This window comes from Crocodylus siamensis, chromosome 6, assembly GCF_052110815.1.
Source record: "Crocodylus siamensis isolate JL-2025a chromosome 6, ASM5211081v1, whole genome shotgun sequence".
Classification (NCBI taxonomy): Eukaryota; Metazoa; Chordata; order Crocodylia; family Crocodylidae; genus Crocodylus; species Crocodylus siamensis.
Window position 1 is genome coordinate 7,255,934 of NC_143400.1, and position 16,080 is coordinate 7,272,013.

Sequence of the window (16,080 nt, forward strand, 5' to 3'; positions counted from 1 at the left end):
GGGCTGGAGCTGCCCCGGGATGCCTGGCAGGGCCCGGGCACACGCTTGCACGCGCACACGCGCGCGCACAGCCCCGGTGCGGGGACAGGGTCAGGCCGACCTTGGCGGCGGCTCCTGCTGCAGAGGGATCGATGCAGGCTCCGGTAACCGGAGAGCGGCTCCCACCGCGGCCGTGGGCACTGCGCCAGGGCCCAGCCGCCCGGGCACCTTGTGGGCACCGGAGATGGGGGGGGAAACACTGGTCCACGGCACAGCCGGGCTGCTATTGCTGTAGGCCCTACCATAACAGGGCCCTTATATACGTGTGAAGAGGCAGGGCTTCACACAGGCCCCGCCCACTGGGGGGGCACTGGGGGATTTAAAGGGGCCACGCTGCTTTTCCACCTGCTTAGTTAACCCCTTCCTGCCCTCCCCCCGCCCCCCAAGACAGGGATCCGGGGAGGCCTCCAGCGCTTCCCATCACTCGTGACATCACTCCCCAGCGCTGCCTGTGATGTCACTGCTGGGCTGATGACCTCACCCGAGCGCGGGCCGCAGCGCGGGCGGGGCTGGCGCGGGGGCTCGGGTTTCCGCGACATCCATTAAAGCCGTGTCCGAGCCCGGCAACAAAGCCCCGGGACAGCAAATTAGCAGGAGGCCGCGAAGCGCGACCGAGCCCCGCTGCATTATTGATGGCCCCGAAACCCGAGCCCCCCCGCCCCCCCCCCGCCGCCTCTGGGCGGCTCTGCCCGCCGGGGGGCACCCTGCCCCCGCCCCGCCCCGCCGTGCCCCGCAGCCCCCGTGCCCCCAGCCCGCTGAGGACCCCCGCCCCGGGGCTGGGGTCGGGCCCCTGCGGGGAAACTGAGGCACGGGGAGGGGGGTGACCCCGCCCCCCGGGGCCGCGCGCGCCACGGGGGCGTGTCCTGGCGCGGGGCCCCGCGGGCCCCCCCGCCCCCCAGCGGGGCCGCGCTCGCCCGGAGACCGTGGCGGGGCCGCGCGGGGCGCGCGCCCGGCGCACGCGGCGCTCACCTGGAGCCGCAGCCGCGGCCGAGACCGACAGCGCGGGAGCGCGCCCGGTGAGTGCGGGACCGGTGCCCCCCCCGCGCCCCTCGCTCCCCCCCGCCCCCCCGTGCCCCTCGCTCCCGCCCCGGCCCCCCTCCCCCAGTGCCCCGCACCCCCCGCCCCGCCCCGCACCCCTCCCGGCCCCAGCCCCCTTCCCCCGGTTCCCCCCCAGTGCCCCGCACCCCCCGGCGGGCGCCCGCACTCACCTGCCCCCTCCCCCCGCAGGGCTCGGACCCCCCCGCGGCCCGACATGGAGCCCGGCGCCGGCCCCCGGTACCTGGCGGGTAGGTGGCGCGGGCGGGGGGCCCCAGCCCTGCGCAGGGGCAGCGCCGTGCCCCCCCGGGTCTCCGGGGGGGCAGGAGGGAGCGTGGGGCCGGAGCTGAGACCCCGCGGACTCGTGGCGTGGGGGCAGGCAGGGCTGGCACCAGGCAGAGGCATCTCCAGGCCCCGGGGCAGCAAGCACTGGCACGGGGGTGGGGGGCTGGCCAGGGCCCGGGGGAGAGGGCAGCCGGGGCACCCCTCGGGCCGCTGCCAGCCCCCGCCGAGCGGGGGAGCCCTGGGCACGGGCACGAGGGGCTGCAGGTCCGGAGTGAGGGGCATTGGCGGGGCGCAGGGGCTTGCGGGTCAGGAGTGAGGGGCACGGGCAGGGATGGGGGCCCAAGGGAGGGTGCGGGGTGGGGGTGAGGGGAACCGGCAGGGCTCGGGGCACAAGGGGCTGCAGGTCAGGAGTGAGGGGCACTGCTAGGGCTGGGGGGGCAGGGGGCTGGGGGGCAGGAGTGAGGGGTACCGCAGGGCTGGGGGGGGGAGAGGCTGCAGATCGGAGGTGAGGGGCACCAGCAGGGCTGGGGGGGGTAACTGCAGTGGTTCCCCCTCAGCGCCTGCCCGCAGCCCCCGCATGCTTCCCCCGCCCCGGGCCGGCCTGTCAGGGCCCATCCGTCTCTTCCACCCGGCTGCTCCCGGCTGCTGCAGGGACTTGGCTGGGGGGCCGAGGGGGATGGAGGGGGTCTCTGTGGGGGCAGGGCAGACATCTGTGCCCCTCCAGCTGGGGGGGGGCATGGAGCTGTCCAGGGGCTGACACGCAGTAGGGGCCCTGGCAGGGGCAAGGGGGGTGGAGGTCACGGCTGTGGGGCACCGTGCTATGGATGGCGCCAGCGCCCCGACAGAGGGTCCCAGCCAGCCGGAGCTGAGTCCCACCAGCTTCCCTGGGCTGGGGCCGGGGGTCACAGCCATCACGGGGGCCGCGTACCCTGGCACAGGCCGTGATGTTGGGTCGGGGGCCAGGCTCCTGGGTCCCTTCGGGGTTCTGCCCTGGTGCCTGCCTCTGCCTCAGTTTCCTCACCTACCCCAGGCACCTGGGAGGTGGAGGGGACAGATGCCCCCCCAAGTCCCTTATGCTGGGCCTCAAGCGCCCCCAAGCCCAGGCCGCGACCCCTGTGACCTGTGGGGGTGGGGCCTGACTGGCTCCGCCTACGCACCTGTCCCTGAACAAAAGGCTTTTGTCTCACCTGGGTCTAGTCCCCTTCGGTCCCCCCCCCTCCCCCTGCCCAGCCTGGCACATCCCCCGGCCCAGACTGGAGTAGGCTTCGGACCAGGGCATTGTGGCCTGGTGGGGGGCAGGGGGCTGCGGGCTGGGAGTGAGGGCCATGGGCAGAGCTGGGGGTGCAGGGGCTGCAGGTCAAGCATGGGGGGGCACCACAGGGCTGCCCCCCCGCCCCGGCCCTGTGCCAGCGTCCCCTGGCCCCACCCGGCCACACCCTGGGTTCGGGGCCTGGCTGGGCCGCGGGTGGGTTTCCGTGGCGACGCCACTGGGGCTGGGCCCGTGCTGGTGCGGGGGCGGGCACACGCCTGGACACGTATGGCAGCACATGTGGGAGCTGCCCTGCCCCCTGCTGCCTGCCTTGGGGGCTGCGGGGCCTGTACAGGCCTTTGTTGGGTGGGGGGGGTCTGCCTGCATCCCCTCACTGGGGGTGGGGGGGGTCAGAGGGTCCCCAGACCCCTCCGGAGATGCAGATGCTGTGGCCCGGATCGGGCCCATCCCGCCCCGTCTCCTGCCTGGCGCCAGCTGCAGCCCGGCAGGCCCAGACCTGTGTGGGGCGGAGGCCAGATCCAGTGCCGGGAGCTGGGGGCAGGGGATGGGGGGGTCTGGCATACACCGCCCTGAGAGCCTGGGAATCACGCCCCCACCCCGAGCCAGGCGGGGACCCGGGCACCCGGGCTCTCCCCTGCTGCCCCCCATAAGCCAGGGCGGGGGAGAGGGAACCCAGGCGTCCGGGCCCCCGGGTGCAGGGCGGTGCCGGCTGCGTCCCGCCCCCTAATCCTCACCCCCCCACCCTCCCCGCCGCGCGCCTGCCCCACTTTTGCTGCCCGGTAATTGGCTGCTGACGTGGGCGCGGGGCCGGGGGGGCCGGGGGCGGCGCGGAGCCCTTTACATAACGGGCTGCTTGGCGCCGGGGCCCGGGCGCGCGACCCCCCCCCGGCCGGCACGGTCCGATCCCCTGGACAATGGGCGCCCGCCGAGGCCTGCGCGCCTGTCAGGTTGGCTTAGCTCGGCCGGGCTGGACGGGGGCGGGGGTCACGCCAAGGGGAGGCCGGGGCTGGGGTTGGCGGTCGGCCCCCACGGTCACGCCCGCCGCACCGGGGAGGGGACCCAGGCGCCTGGCACCTGCCCCCCTCCATCCTCATGGCAGAGGGGGGCAAGGTTTCTATGGAGACCCCCAGTGTGGGGGGGCCTTGGCGGGTGTGAAGGGCTGGGAGGCAGTCTAGTGCCTGTCTAGTGGGGAAACTGAGGCACGAGGCAGGGGAGGGAACCCGGGTATCCAGGGGCCCCATCTCCTACAGCTGCTGTTGAGCCCAGCCCCCCACCCCCTTCTTGAGGCCTGTCCTGGCCTGCCCCCACTTGGCCGCCAGGCTCGTTAGGGAGAAGTCTCGTTAGTGCGGCTGAGGCCTGAGGATGGGTGGTCCGGGTTCCATGGGGGGGGAGTGTCTGGGCTGCTCTGTGCCAGCCCCCCACCCCTGCGCCCCAGCCCATCACCCTTCGCCAGGTCTGGCGGGCCCTGAAGCTGCTCTAATCCCCGGCAGCTCAGCCGGCGTGGCGGGGGGGCAGGGCTGTGCGGCCCCAGGCCCAGCCTCGTGTGGGGCAGGGGCTGTAGGTTTGGAGTGAGGGCAGGGCTGGGGGCAGGGTTGTGGGTCGGGACTGAGGGGCACCGGTAGGGCTGGGGGGGGCAGGGGCTGTGGGTCAGGAGTGAGGGGCACCGACAGGGCTGGGGGGCAGAGGCTGTGGGTTGGGAGTGAGGGGCACCGGCAGGGCTGGGGGGCAGGGGTGATGGGGGTGCAGACTGTGTGGGGGGAGGGACGGTTTCAGTTCCCCCCTGCCGCCCCCGGCTGGAGCAGGAGGAAGCGGGACCTGAAAGCGGATCTGGTCCCGGGGGGACTTGGGGGGGGAACATCTCCAGGGCCTGGGAGCTGAGTGCCAGGGGCTCGGGGTCCTGGCAGCAGAAGGAGGTTGTTACTCGTGGGCTCCCAGGGGTGGGCACCCTGACACCTGCCGTGGGGTGCGGGGGGTGGCATGTACTGGTGGCCATGGCACGTGCCTGCGTGTGGGTTGGCACGTGCATGTGCGGGGCCAGGGTAGCACCGTGCCAGGCAGGGCTGGGGACAGCCCCCCCTTGCTGACCCCCGCCATCTCCTAGGGACCCTGAGCCGCGTACCCCCCATGCCCGCCATGCTGCGGGCGCCACCGGCCATGATCCAGCCACACCTGGACCTCAAGCACTTCCTGTCCTTCCCCATGGAGGCCCCTGCACCCGCCGGCGTCTTCCCCACCTTTGGCACGGTAAGTCCCCGTCAGGCACTGGGGCGGGGGGTGGCTCAGGGTCACAGGCATCCTACAGGGGGGGTCACGTGCCAGGGGCTTCAGGGGGTGTTCGTGCTGGTCTCCAGGTGCCCAACTCCCCTGGGTCCCCGCACCTCGTGCCCTGCCCTAGGGCACAGCCCTGATGCCACCCATGACCCCCAGTGTGACCTTTGATCCCAGCCATGCTCCGAAAGCACGACCTCCGACCTGCTCCCAGACACTGCCACGCTGAGTGTGTGACCCCCGGCCCCAAACAGGAGCTCAGAGCGTGACCTGTGGCCTCAGGCCCCAGCCCCAGGGTGGGCATGACCCTGCTCCATGCCCCCTCCAAGCCAGTGCCCCCCACCTTCCCCCCCTCACAGCTGGGCACAATGCCCCCACACTGCAGGGAGCCACCTGGGGGAGCCCATGCCCCGTGACCTGTGTCCAGCTCTGGCATCAGCTGGCAGGTGACAGGGGGCTGTGACCCCGGTGCAGGACCCAACCTGGGGCTCAAGGGTGCCCAGGCCCCTTGGCCACGGTCTCCCTGGGACCCACGGTGCCTCAGTTTCCCCAGAGTGCCAGGGGCTACAGCCCTGCACGCTGCTTCAGCTGCCCCTGGTGTGAGCATGGCCTGGTCCTGGGGTCACGTCTCCAAGCCGTGATGGGGGATCCCGGGATGCCTCCGATTTGGGGCGGGGGTGGGGGGGGGCACAGCCTGACACTCGGCACAAATTATGCAGGGGGGCAGTTAGCACGTTCAACGCGGCTTTGCATAGACGTGGCCCGTGGCATGTGGCCCCGCCGGGCCCCCTGGAGCCGGGCGCTGGGCTGCAGGCCCCAGCGAGGGGCCGGAGCACAGACCCCACGGCCACGGGGGTCACGGCCCCCGCTGCCGTTGGCGGGGCGGGCAGCGCGGCCCCGATCGGGCTCCCCCGGGGGCAGCGCGGCGGGCACGGCGGTGCGAGACCCGGCGCCGGCTGTAATGGATCCGGGCCGGATCGCGTGTCGCCGCGGCCGCCGCGCCCAGCCCGGCACCGGGGGCCGCGGAGCCGGTGCCCACGCCGCGGCCGGGGGGCCGGGCCGCGCGAGCTGCAGCCGGGGGCGGCGGGGGGGCGGGGGGCGGCGCCGCTGCTCCGCTCCGCCCCGCCCGGGGCCGCGGCCGGGATGCGGGAGGCGGCGGGGCCGGAGCGGCGCGGCGCGGAGCGGGGTGAGCGGGGCCCGGGGCGCGGGGGGGGGGGGCGCGGGCCCCTGCCGGATCCGGGGGGCGGGGGCGAGGGCAGAGACCCCCTCCCCCGGCCCGAGGGGCTGCTGGGGAAACTGAGGCACGGGGCTGGGCAAGGTCATGGCACTGGCAAGGATCCCCCCCCCCCCACCGGCAGGCAACCCGCTGGCATCCGGGCTGGCACCCCCCCCGGCCCCCTTCCCGCACGAGCACCAGGCCGAGAACCTGGCGCAGGCACCTGCGGGCGATGGCGCCCGGGGCCCTCCCCCAGCTCCCAAAGCCCTGTGGGGTGCCCGAGGTGGGGGGGAGCCCCGGGGTCCGTCCTGGCTGTTGGGGTCAAAGGGGTCCTGACAGCGCTGATATGCAGCTGCCTCTGGGGAGAAGCATGCGGCTGAAGGGAATGGCGGCTGCCCCGTTTCCCCCCGCCGGCCCAGGGACCCCTGGGTGCTACTCAGGGGTCGCTGTCACAGCAGCTGGGGCTTGAACCCACAGCCCTCAGCCCAGTGTCAGGCCCCTCCCCAGCCCCCGCTCTGACTCCCGCCACTCTGACCTCCCACCCAGACAGCCCAGTTGCGGGGGGGGGGGGGGGGCAGGCATGGCCCACGGGTGGCGCTGGGCCTGAGCGCTGCGGGGCAGGGGGCTGGGGTGGGTGAAGCCAGTGGGAGAGGACTGGGAGCACCTGGGGGCACTGTGACTGGCCCCCAAGTTGGGAGGGGGCCCCAGTGCCCGCATCCCCTCAGCTCTGCCCAGGGCCAGGCCACAGGGGGAGGGGGCAGCCCAGTGCCTGCCAGGGGCTACAGCGGCAGGGCCCCCCCAGGCAGTCGGGGGCAAGGGCCCTGGCACGGGGGCGCGTTCAGATATTGGGGTGGGGCTGCGCCAGAGCAGCTGGGGGGACGCCTGACCCCACCCCGACGCCTGGTCCTGCTCCGGGCCTGGGAAAGGAGCAGGATGCAGGCAAGGGCTGGGAGCCAGGACTCACGGGTTCCCCGCTCGGTTTCCCCATCCCTGGGCGGTGGGGGGGTGGGCAGTGCCAGCTTCCCCATCAGCCTGCCCCGTGCCCCAGCCCGGTGGAGGGGATGGGGGCTTGGCCTGGCCTAATGTATGGCCGGGAGGCTGGTGGGGGCCGGATGCCTGGATTCCCTGCCTGTCCCCCCAGTCAATGACCCAGCCTAATCCCCCAGTTTGAGTCAGGCCAGCTGTTCCTGCCCACCCCCCCGGACACACACACCCTGGGCTGGGGACGGAGGGGGGGCCCGGGCGTCCGCGCCCCCTCGCCAGGCAGTGTCTGGGGCAGAGGTTAGTGGGGGAGGGGGCCAGTCCTGCGGGGGCACTGGCTGGGGTCTGGGTCCTGTGGGGGCACAGGGGGCAGGGGCAGGGATAGGCCCCCTCCCCCCACCAGCCCCATCACGTGGCGCCGGGGCCGGGCGTGAACCCCGGCATCCTGGCCGCCCGCCCACCCGTGGCCTGGGCCAGCTGGCGCCCGCGGCGCTGCACTTCCTGTCCCAAACAGCTGCTTCTCGCACCCCGGGCTGAAGGGGGGGGCACGACCCCGGGGCTGGGGGAGGCCTGGGCTGGAAGGCTCTGGCGCAAGAGCCACGGGCGGCTCCAGGCCCCACGGGGCTGGGAGGGAAATTCCTCTCCCGCTACGCAGGCCTGGCTGGGCGCCGGGGCCCAGCACTGCTTCGTGGGCTCCTGGACCCCCTCCCCCCAGGCCGTGGGGTGGGCACATCTGGGGGGGTTCGAATGGGGCTGCGACGAAGGCAACAGGCTCCTCTGCCCCAAACCACCCTGGCACCCTCCGACATCCGGGGGACCCCTGACCCAGGGGCTGTGCTGCCCCCCAGCCACGGCTGAGGCTGAGCTGGGTGCGGGGGGGGACCCTCCATGCCAGGGGGTCCCAGCGGGAGGCCTGGGGGGTGTCTGGTGCTGCCCCACCGCCCCATTCAGGCGCCTGCAGCCAAACCCCTGGACTCCTGGGTCCCAGCCCTGGTTCTGGGACAACAGCGCGTCTCAGTGGTTAGAGCTGGGTGTCGGGGGACCTGCTGGGGCCACTCCCTGAGCTAGCAGGGGGAGGTGCAGCTGAGACCGCCTCTGGACTGGGTGGCACCTACCTCTGCCCCTAGTGCCGGGGGCTCCAGGGTGCGGCGGGGGCAGACCGCATCCAAGCCCATCGGGGGGGGGGAGGCAGGCTTGCCTGGGGTCCCCGGTCTCAGTGGTAACAGGACCCCCAGGCTGGCAGGGGAGGGGGGTGCCTGCCAAGTGCTGATACCTGCCCCCCCCAGATGGACCCGGTGCAGAAGGCCGTGCTGAGCCACACGTTTGGGACCCCCCCGCTCAAGGCCAAGCGCCCTGTCATCTCCTGCAACGTCTGCCAGATCCGCTTCAACTCTGAGGTGAGACACCCACCCCCCCGCCCCCGGACACCTGCGTCCCCTCGTGCCAATGCTGGCGGGCCTCAGTTTCTCCCACTAAGGCTCTGAGAAGGCTGTGGGGGGGGGGCACCGGCAGGCCCGGGGGGTACGTCTGGCCAGGCCTCAAGGGCAGGGGTCCCTGAGCCAGGTGCCCCCCCAGAGCCAGGCGGAGGCACACTACAAGGGGAACCGTCACGCCCGGCGCGTGAAGGGCATCGAGGCAGCCAAGACGCGGCAGAAGGAGGCGGGCGAGAAGCTGGCGCCCGTGGGCAGCCCCTCGCCTGGCCTGGCCGAGCCGGACGTCCCGGACAAGACAGGTACAGACCCCCGGCCCCCTACTCCTCTCCCCCTTGGCCTGGGCCCCACAGGGTTAACGCCCGTGGGACCCCCATGCCTGCTGGGAACCCGAGCCACCGCTAATGAAACGGCATCTCATTAAACATTGACGAGGGCGCCGTGCCCGCCCCCACCCCCCTGCTCCCCCCGCTGCGCCAGGCTGGCACCAGGCACCGTGTCGCGGGGCTGCGGGTCGGGAGTGAGGGGCACCGGCCTGCCATGTCGCGGGGTGAGTGCTGGGGAGGGCATGGATCTCCCCCCCCGCCCCACATACCCTGCCCCTCGCCCCCCCAGGCCCAGCAGCCAGAGCTGGACCCCTGGCTTCCTCCCTCAGCTCTGGTGGGGGGAGCAGAGTGGGGTCTAGTGGTTAGAGCAGGGGAGTGGGGCTTGGCGGATCTTGGCCAGCGCTGCCCGGCCTGGGCTGGGTCTTGTGACTCAGTTTCCCCGCACCCGGGTGGACCCCCCCAGCTTGCGAAGGCGCGGTGGGATGAGCTCATGCGGGCGTTGACACCTGGCAGCCGTGGCAAGGGGGGCAGTCAGGACAGGGCCCCTCCTGGGTGCTCGGCCCGGTCACCTGGGTCCACACCCCGCCTAGAGGGTGGGGGGGCCGCCAGGTGCCCCTTCCTGGTGCCGGAGGGACACCGCCCTGCTGCCCTGGTGCACGTGAGCTGGAACCCGATCGTGCCGGGGCCTGAAACCCGAGCAGCGGGGGGGGGCAGGGGGGATCATAGAGAAGCTGGGAGGGGAGGGGGGGTTGATGCTGCTTCCCAGAATCCTTTGCAGCAGTGGCTCCCCAGAGGTCATGGGGAGGGGGGCTACTATGGGAACCTGGGGGGTACATGGGTAACCAGGACACCTGGGTTCTGCCCCCCCCCCCCCGCGGCTCTGACCCATCTCTTCCCTTTACAGCTGAGCTGCCCAACGGGCCAGGGGCGCCGGCACCCGCCCCCCCCTCGCCCGCCAAGGCGCCGGGCCCGACCGAGCCCCCGCAGGGCCCCCGGGGGGGGCTGGCCAGGGCCCGGGTAGAGCCGGGGCCAGGGCCGGGAGCCGGGGTGGGGGGGGCCGGGGCCGAGGAGGAGAAGGCCAAGAAGCTGCTGTACTGCGCCCTGTGCAAGGTGGCCGTCAACTCCCTGTCCCAGCTCGAGGCTCACAACAAAGGTGAGGGGGGGGCACGCCTGGAGGTGTCCCTCGATGCCCCCCAGCTCTGGCAGTGCCGCTCACGCCCGGCCCGCAGCCCAGGCTCCGTCAGTCCCTGTCGGTTTTTCCAGGGCTGGGATGCTGGCGGGGCCCCCGGGGAGGCCGAGCCCTGGGCTGGCGTGGCTGGGCCGAGCTGACGCTGGACCTGGCCGGGGCTCTGGAGTCGCAGCCGCCCCCGCTCCACCCAGCGCTCCTGGAAACCGAGGCCCTGAGCCACGGGAGCAAAGCATGCTAGGAACTGCTGAACACAACACCTTAATGGGCTGCGGGGCGGGGGGCACTGGTACAGCTGGGAAGAGGGCAGGGGGCTGCAGGTCAGGAGTGAGCTGCACCGGCAAGAATGGCGGGGGCTGCGGGTTGGTTGTAGGGAGCAGGGGGCTGTGGGTCAGGAGTGAAGGGCACCAGTGAGGCTGGGGGCGGGGCTGGGGGGCTTCTCCTCCCCTTGCCCTGACCACCACTGCCCCCACCCAGGTACAAAGCACAAGACGATCCTGGAGGCGCGCAGCGGGCTGGGGCCCATCAAGGCGTACCCCCGCCTCGGCCCCCCCGGCCCCGGCACCCCTGGCAGCCCCGAGACTGGCGCCCCCGAGCGAACCTTCCACTGCGAGATCTGCAACGTCAAGGTCAACTCCGAGGTGCAGCTCAAGCAGGTGGGAGCCCCCCCCTCCCCCCAGGGACCCCCATTGCCTCCCCTGGGCTCTGGGTGGGACTGCATCCTGGGGCTCCAGTCCACATCCTGCCCTGCAGCCATGTATGCAGGCAAGTTTGCACACGCGTGGCCTTGTGCTACAGGAACTGGCCGAGGTCATTGCGGGACCCCTGGCGCGGCTCTATGAGCACTCGTGGTGCTCTGGTGAGGTGCCGGAGGACTGGAAGAGGGCCAATGTGGTCCCTATCTTCAAAAAGGGAAAAAAAGAGGACCCGGGAAATTACAGGCCAGTTAGTCTGACCTCAATCCCGGGTAAGCTCTTTGAAAAAATTATCCTGGCACACATCCAGGAGGGCCTTGCGGGGGAATGCATGCTCAGGGGCAACCAACACGGGTTCATCAGTGGCAGGTCTTGTCAGACCAACCTGGTGGCCTTTTACGATCAGGTCACCAAATCATTAGACGCAGGGGTTGCTGTGGATGTAGTCTTTCTGGACTTCCGGAAGGCTTTCGACACTGTCTCTCACCCTGTCCTCATCAAAAAGCTGGGAGACTGTGGTGTCGATGCCCACACAGTCAAATGGGTCGCCAACTGGTTGGAGGGCCGCACCCAGAGGGTGGTAGTGGATGGGTTCTTCTCGACCTGGAAGGACGTGGGCAGTGGGGTCCCGCAGGGCTCGGTCCTCGGGCCCGCACTGTTCAACATCTTCATCAGTGACTTGGATGAGGGGGTAGAAAGCACCCTGTTCAAGTTTGCTGATGACACTAAGATGTGGGGGGATGTGGGTGCACTAGAAGGGTGCAATAGGCTACAAGCTGACCTCGACAGGTTGCAACGGTGGGCGGATGAGAATTGGATGGGGTTTAACACTGATAAGTGCAAGGTGTTGCACATGGGGAGGAAGAACCGGCACCACACTTACAGGTTGGGGAACTCCCCTCTTGCCAGCACGGAGACGGAAAAGGATCTTGGAGTCGTCATTGACTCCACGATGAACATGGGCCGGCAGTGTGGGGAGGCAGTCAAGAAGGCCAACCGTACCCTGTCATGCATCCACAGATGCATCTCCAGCAGGCCCAGGGAGGTGATCCTCCCCCTCTATGCGGCACTGGTCAGGCCGCAGCTGGAGTACTGCGTCCAGTTCTGGGCACCGCACTTCAAGAGGGACGTGGACGATATGGAAAGAGTCCAGAGGAGGCCACTCGTATGATCAGGGGTCAGCAGGGCAGGCCTTATGAGGAGAGGCTACGGGACCTGAACCTGTTTAGCCTCCACAAGAGAAGGTTAAGGGGGGACCTTGTGGCCTGCTACAAACTGGTCAGGGGGCATCAGCAGGTATTGGGGGAGTCCCTGTTCCCCCGTGCGCTGCCAGGAGTGACCAGGAATAACGGTCACAAGCTGGCGGAGGGTAGGGTTAGATTAGATATTAGGAGGCGCTACTTCACGGTCAGGGTGGCTAGGGCCTGGAACCAGCTTCCGGGGGAAGTGGTGCAGGCTCCTAGCCTGGGGATTTTTAAAAGGAAGTTAGATGAGCACCTTGCCGGGGTCATCTGACCCCGGTGCTCTTTCCTGCCAAGGCAGGGGGTCGGACTAGATGATCTACCTAGGTCCCTTCCGACTCTAGCTACTATGAAACTATGAAACATGGCACGTACACACATGGCTTTGCACACCCACACCACCTTGTGAATGTGCTCTTACATGTGTGGCTTTGTGTACACGCATAGCCTTGCACACACGACCCTGCATGCATCCAACGTGCTTATCGTATGCACATGGCCTTGCACACACACAGGGATGGAGTTTTGCACACATGGCTTTGTGCACTTGCACTTGCACACATGGCTTTGTATGTACCTCTCATGTGCATATGACTTTGCATATGCACAGTGCCTTGCACACGCATGGCCCTGCACACATGCACAGTGCCTTGCACACGCATGGCCCTGCACACATGCACAGTGCCTTTTGCATGTGTGCAGCCCTGCACAAACATGCTTCCTTGCACACATGGCTTTGCACATGTACATGGCCTTGCACACATTGGATTTACACATGCATGGCCCTACACACCTGCACAATGCCGTACACATGCATGCACCCTTGCGCGCGCACACACAGCTTTGAACATGTATCGTGCCTTGTACACACACGGCCTGATGTGCCAACAGCCTTGCACACACATGCTGCCTTGCACATACACAGGCTTGCACATACCTACATATGGCCTGGCACATACACACAACCTTGCACACATGTGGCTTTGCACAGGCATGCTGCCTTGCACACACACAGGTTTGCACATACATATGACCTGGCACATGCACACAGCCTTGCACACGTGTGGCTTTGTATACACCTGCTGCCTTGTGTTCACACATACACAGGCTTGCACATCCATGGCCTCACCTGTCCACACAAGCTTGCACACTCTCTGTGCACAGCTCCTTTTAACCACTCGCATGCGGTGAACCCCTTTGGACCCTGCGATGTCAGTGGGACTTGGGGCCGGGAGCCCGGATGCCTGGGTTCCAACCTGACTCTGGACGGGGCCTGGGGGAGAGTCTGGCGATTGGAGTGGGACAGACCAGCCACCCGGACTCCTGGTTTCTATCCCCACCACTTGGAAAGGAGCAGGGTCTAGTGGCTAGAGCAGTGGTGAGGGGACCTGGAGCCCGGACACCTGGGTTCTGTGTCTGCCGGCAGATGCGGAGCAGGGCCAGGACTCCTGGGTCCACACTCCCTGACGCACCCCTTCCCTGCAGCATATCTCCAGCCGGCGGCACCGGGACGGTGTGGCTGGGAAGCCCAACCCCCTGTTGAGCCGGCACAAGAAGCTGCGTGGCCCCGAGCTGGCGGTGAGCAGGGGAGGGGACACAGGAACACCGTGGGAGCAGGGAGAGAGGGAGGAATGGATGGAGTGTGGGGTATGTAGATGGGCAGATGGATGGCTAGATAGAGCATGGGGTGTATGGATGGATAGCTGGAGTGGGATGGATGGACAGATGTGTGGATGGGTGGACACAGAGGTGGGTGAATGGACGGGTACACAGACAGATGGATGTAGGCAGAAATGGATGGATGGATGGATGGAGTGGGGTGTGTAGATGGACAAATGGATGGCTAGATAAAGCAGGGAGGGTATGGATGGATGGGCAGATGAATTAGTGGGTGGATGGACGCAGAGGTGGGTGAATGGATGGGTACATGGATGAATGGATGCAGGCAGAAGTGGCTGGCTGGATGGATGGACGGACACAGAGGTGGGTGGATGGACACATGGATATAGGAAGTGGAAGTGGGGGGACAGGGCACGGGCAGGTGGACGGGTGGAGGGACGGCTGCCCAGCTGGGCTGGGGCAGGCAGATGGGCTGATGGGGCCTTGGGCGGGTTGGCCGGCCACTCGCAGTGGGTTGGGCCAGTAGGCTGGAGGGTGTGGCCGGGGGGCAGAGAGAGGGGGCTGCGGGGGCCCGTGTGTGCCCTCACACCCCTGATGGCCTCCTCCCCCCGCAGGCCCCGCTGGCCTTCCCCAAGGAGCTGCCCAAGGCGCTGGCAGCTGGGCTGCTGCCCAATCCGCTGGCAGCTGCCATGGCGATGGCGGCAGCGGCCTCGGCCCCCCTGGCGCTGCGCCCCGCTGCGCCGCTGTTGCAGGGGCCCCCCCTTACGCACCCCCTGCTGCGCCCGGCGCCCGGCCCCATCCGCACAGCCCACGGGCCCATCCTCTTCTCGCCCTACTGATGGGTGCCCTAGCAACCGGCGCCTGGCAACCACGCGGTGACCACCCGGCAACCGGCCCCCAGCAGCTGCCCGGCAACCCACCCTGGCGACCGCCTGGCAACTGGTGCCTGGCAACCAGCCCCAGCAACCACCTAGCAACCAGCCCCCAGCAACTGGTGCTCGGCGACCGGCCCCAGCAACCACCCAGCAACCAGACCCTGGCAACTGGTGCCCGGCAACCCATTCCGGCGATTGCCCAACAACTGGTGCCCAGCAACCAGCACCCGGCAACCAGCACCCGGCAACCACCCAGCACCCGGTCCCCCAGCAGCTGCCCAGCAATCAGTGAGGGTGCCTGGCAACCGGCCCTAGCAACCAGCTCCTGGTGACGGGTGCCCAGCAACCATGGCGCATGCACACAGGGTCCCCCCCGGACTGCGTTTGAAACTGGAAGGGGGGCGATTCCTCCAAGCAGCAAAGGGATGAGCTCCCCGGCCCAGCCCCCCCCTTGCACAATGGCTGGGCCCCCCCTGCCCCCTCCATCTCTCCATCCCGGGGGCCGGGGGCTCGGCCTGGCCCTGGGGGTGGTCCGGGGTCCCCGCACCTCAGGGAACCGATGAGCAAGCAATCACTTGTGTGTCTCGTGGGGACGCCCCCCCCACCTGTCGCAGAGCTAAGGGCCCCCCCGGGCCCCCCCCCACACAAGCCATGGCCACGTGCACTGAGAGGCCCCGATGCGCCCCTTCTCCCCGCCCCTGGCAGGACGGATCCCATTGCAATAATGCCCGGGCTGGGCCCCTCCATGTACATACCCCCCTCCCCACCACCCCGCAGCAGCCTGCAGACCTCACTGTGCCCCCCCCAGAGAGAGCCTGACCCCCCCCAGGGCCTGTCTGTGCCCCCCTGAGCTGGCACCAACCCCCCACCCAGCTCCTGCCCCCGGTGGGGGGGAGCCCCAGGCCTGTCCCCACCCCTGCCAGCAAAGACTTGGGGAGGGGGGGCAGTTTGGCCTGGGTGGGGCAGCTGGAAAACTCAGCTCAGGCCTGTTGTGTTGCAGTTGCCATGGCAGCCTGTGCCCCCCCCACCTCCACTGCCTGGCCCGGTGCCCCCCAACCCCACCCTGCCCAGCCAGGTCATGCCTGGCACCTCTCCTGCTCGTTAAATCCCAGCTGCTCGTTAATGCCCCAGCCAGAGCGGGGGGGGAGGGCACATTAGCCCCCTCAGCCTGGCTCCGTGCCCACCCCCATCCCCAAATTTGCTGGCAAGGTGCACTGCTGCCCACGGTAGGGGAATCGCCCTTGGCAAGGCAGTGCAGGGTCTATGACATCCATTCGTGGGCAGATGGAAGGGAAGGTCACCCCCAGAGCCGGGGGACCACCCCCCCATTGCAGGAGGGAGGGGCAGAGGTTGGGGGGGGTCTCCAGCCAGCTCAGGATCAGGCCCTGTCCATGCCCCCCCACCTGCCCCGACCGCCAGCAAAACTGTGACTTCAAGCAAAAGCAATAGCCGGAGGGTCCGGGGGGGCCACGATACCTCAGCCCAGCGCTGCCCCCCCAGCCCCCCCCACATCTGTCCGTCCGTCTGTCGCCGGGCGGGATCCCCGCGTCCCCGCTTGGCTGCTCCCCACCACAATAAAGCCCCAGTGTGACCCCCCCACGTTCCCCATCTCC

General features: G+C 69.5%; 1 protein-coding gene across 4 annotated transcripts; it reads left to right on the forward strand.

Annotated features, from left to right (window-relative positions):
• Positions 1-807: 807 nt before the first annotated feature.
• ZNF385A (zinc finger protein 385A) lies at positions 808-16,063 on the forward strand. Of its 4 annotated transcripts, none has more exons than XM_090053458.1 (9): positions 817-1,055; positions 1,267-1,325; positions 4,731-4,873; positions 8,381-8,491; positions 8,670-8,826; positions 9,755-10,003; positions 10,514-10,692; positions 13,458-13,550; positions 14,207-16,063. In XM_090053458.1, the coding sequence occupies exons 2-9, from the start codon at positions 1,292-1,294 to the stop codon at positions 14,429-14,431; spliced, it is 1,191 nt and encodes a 396-aa protein (XP_089909584.1). In that variant the 5' UTR covers positions 817-1,055; positions 1,267-1,291; the 3' UTR covers positions 14,432-16,063. The 4 variants fall into 4 exon arrangements, with proteins under 4 accessions (XP_089909585.1, XP_089909584.1, XP_089909587.1 ...); XM_090053461.1 differs by having other exon boundaries at positions 899-1,055; positions 8,658-8,826; XM_090053459.1 differs by lacking the exon at positions 1,267-1,325 and having other exon boundaries at positions 808-1,055; positions 8,658-8,826.
• The last annotated feature ends 17 nt before the right edge of the window (positions 16,064-16,080 follow it).

Excerpts from the sequence above, each read along its gene's own strand:
- ZNF385A (XM_090053461.1), top strand. The coding sequence starts at position 1,292 with ATGGAGCCCGGCGCCGGCCCCCGGTACCTGGCGG. Across the intron at positions 8,827-9,754 it reads GGACGTCCCGGACAAGACAG|CTGAGCTGCCCAACGGGCCA; the intron begins GTACAGACCCCC and ends TTCCCTTTACAG. Across the intron at positions 10,693-13,457 it reads CCGAGGTGCAGCTCAAGCAG|CATATCTCCAGCCGGCGGCA; the intron begins GTGGGAGCCCCC and ends CCTTCCCTGCAG.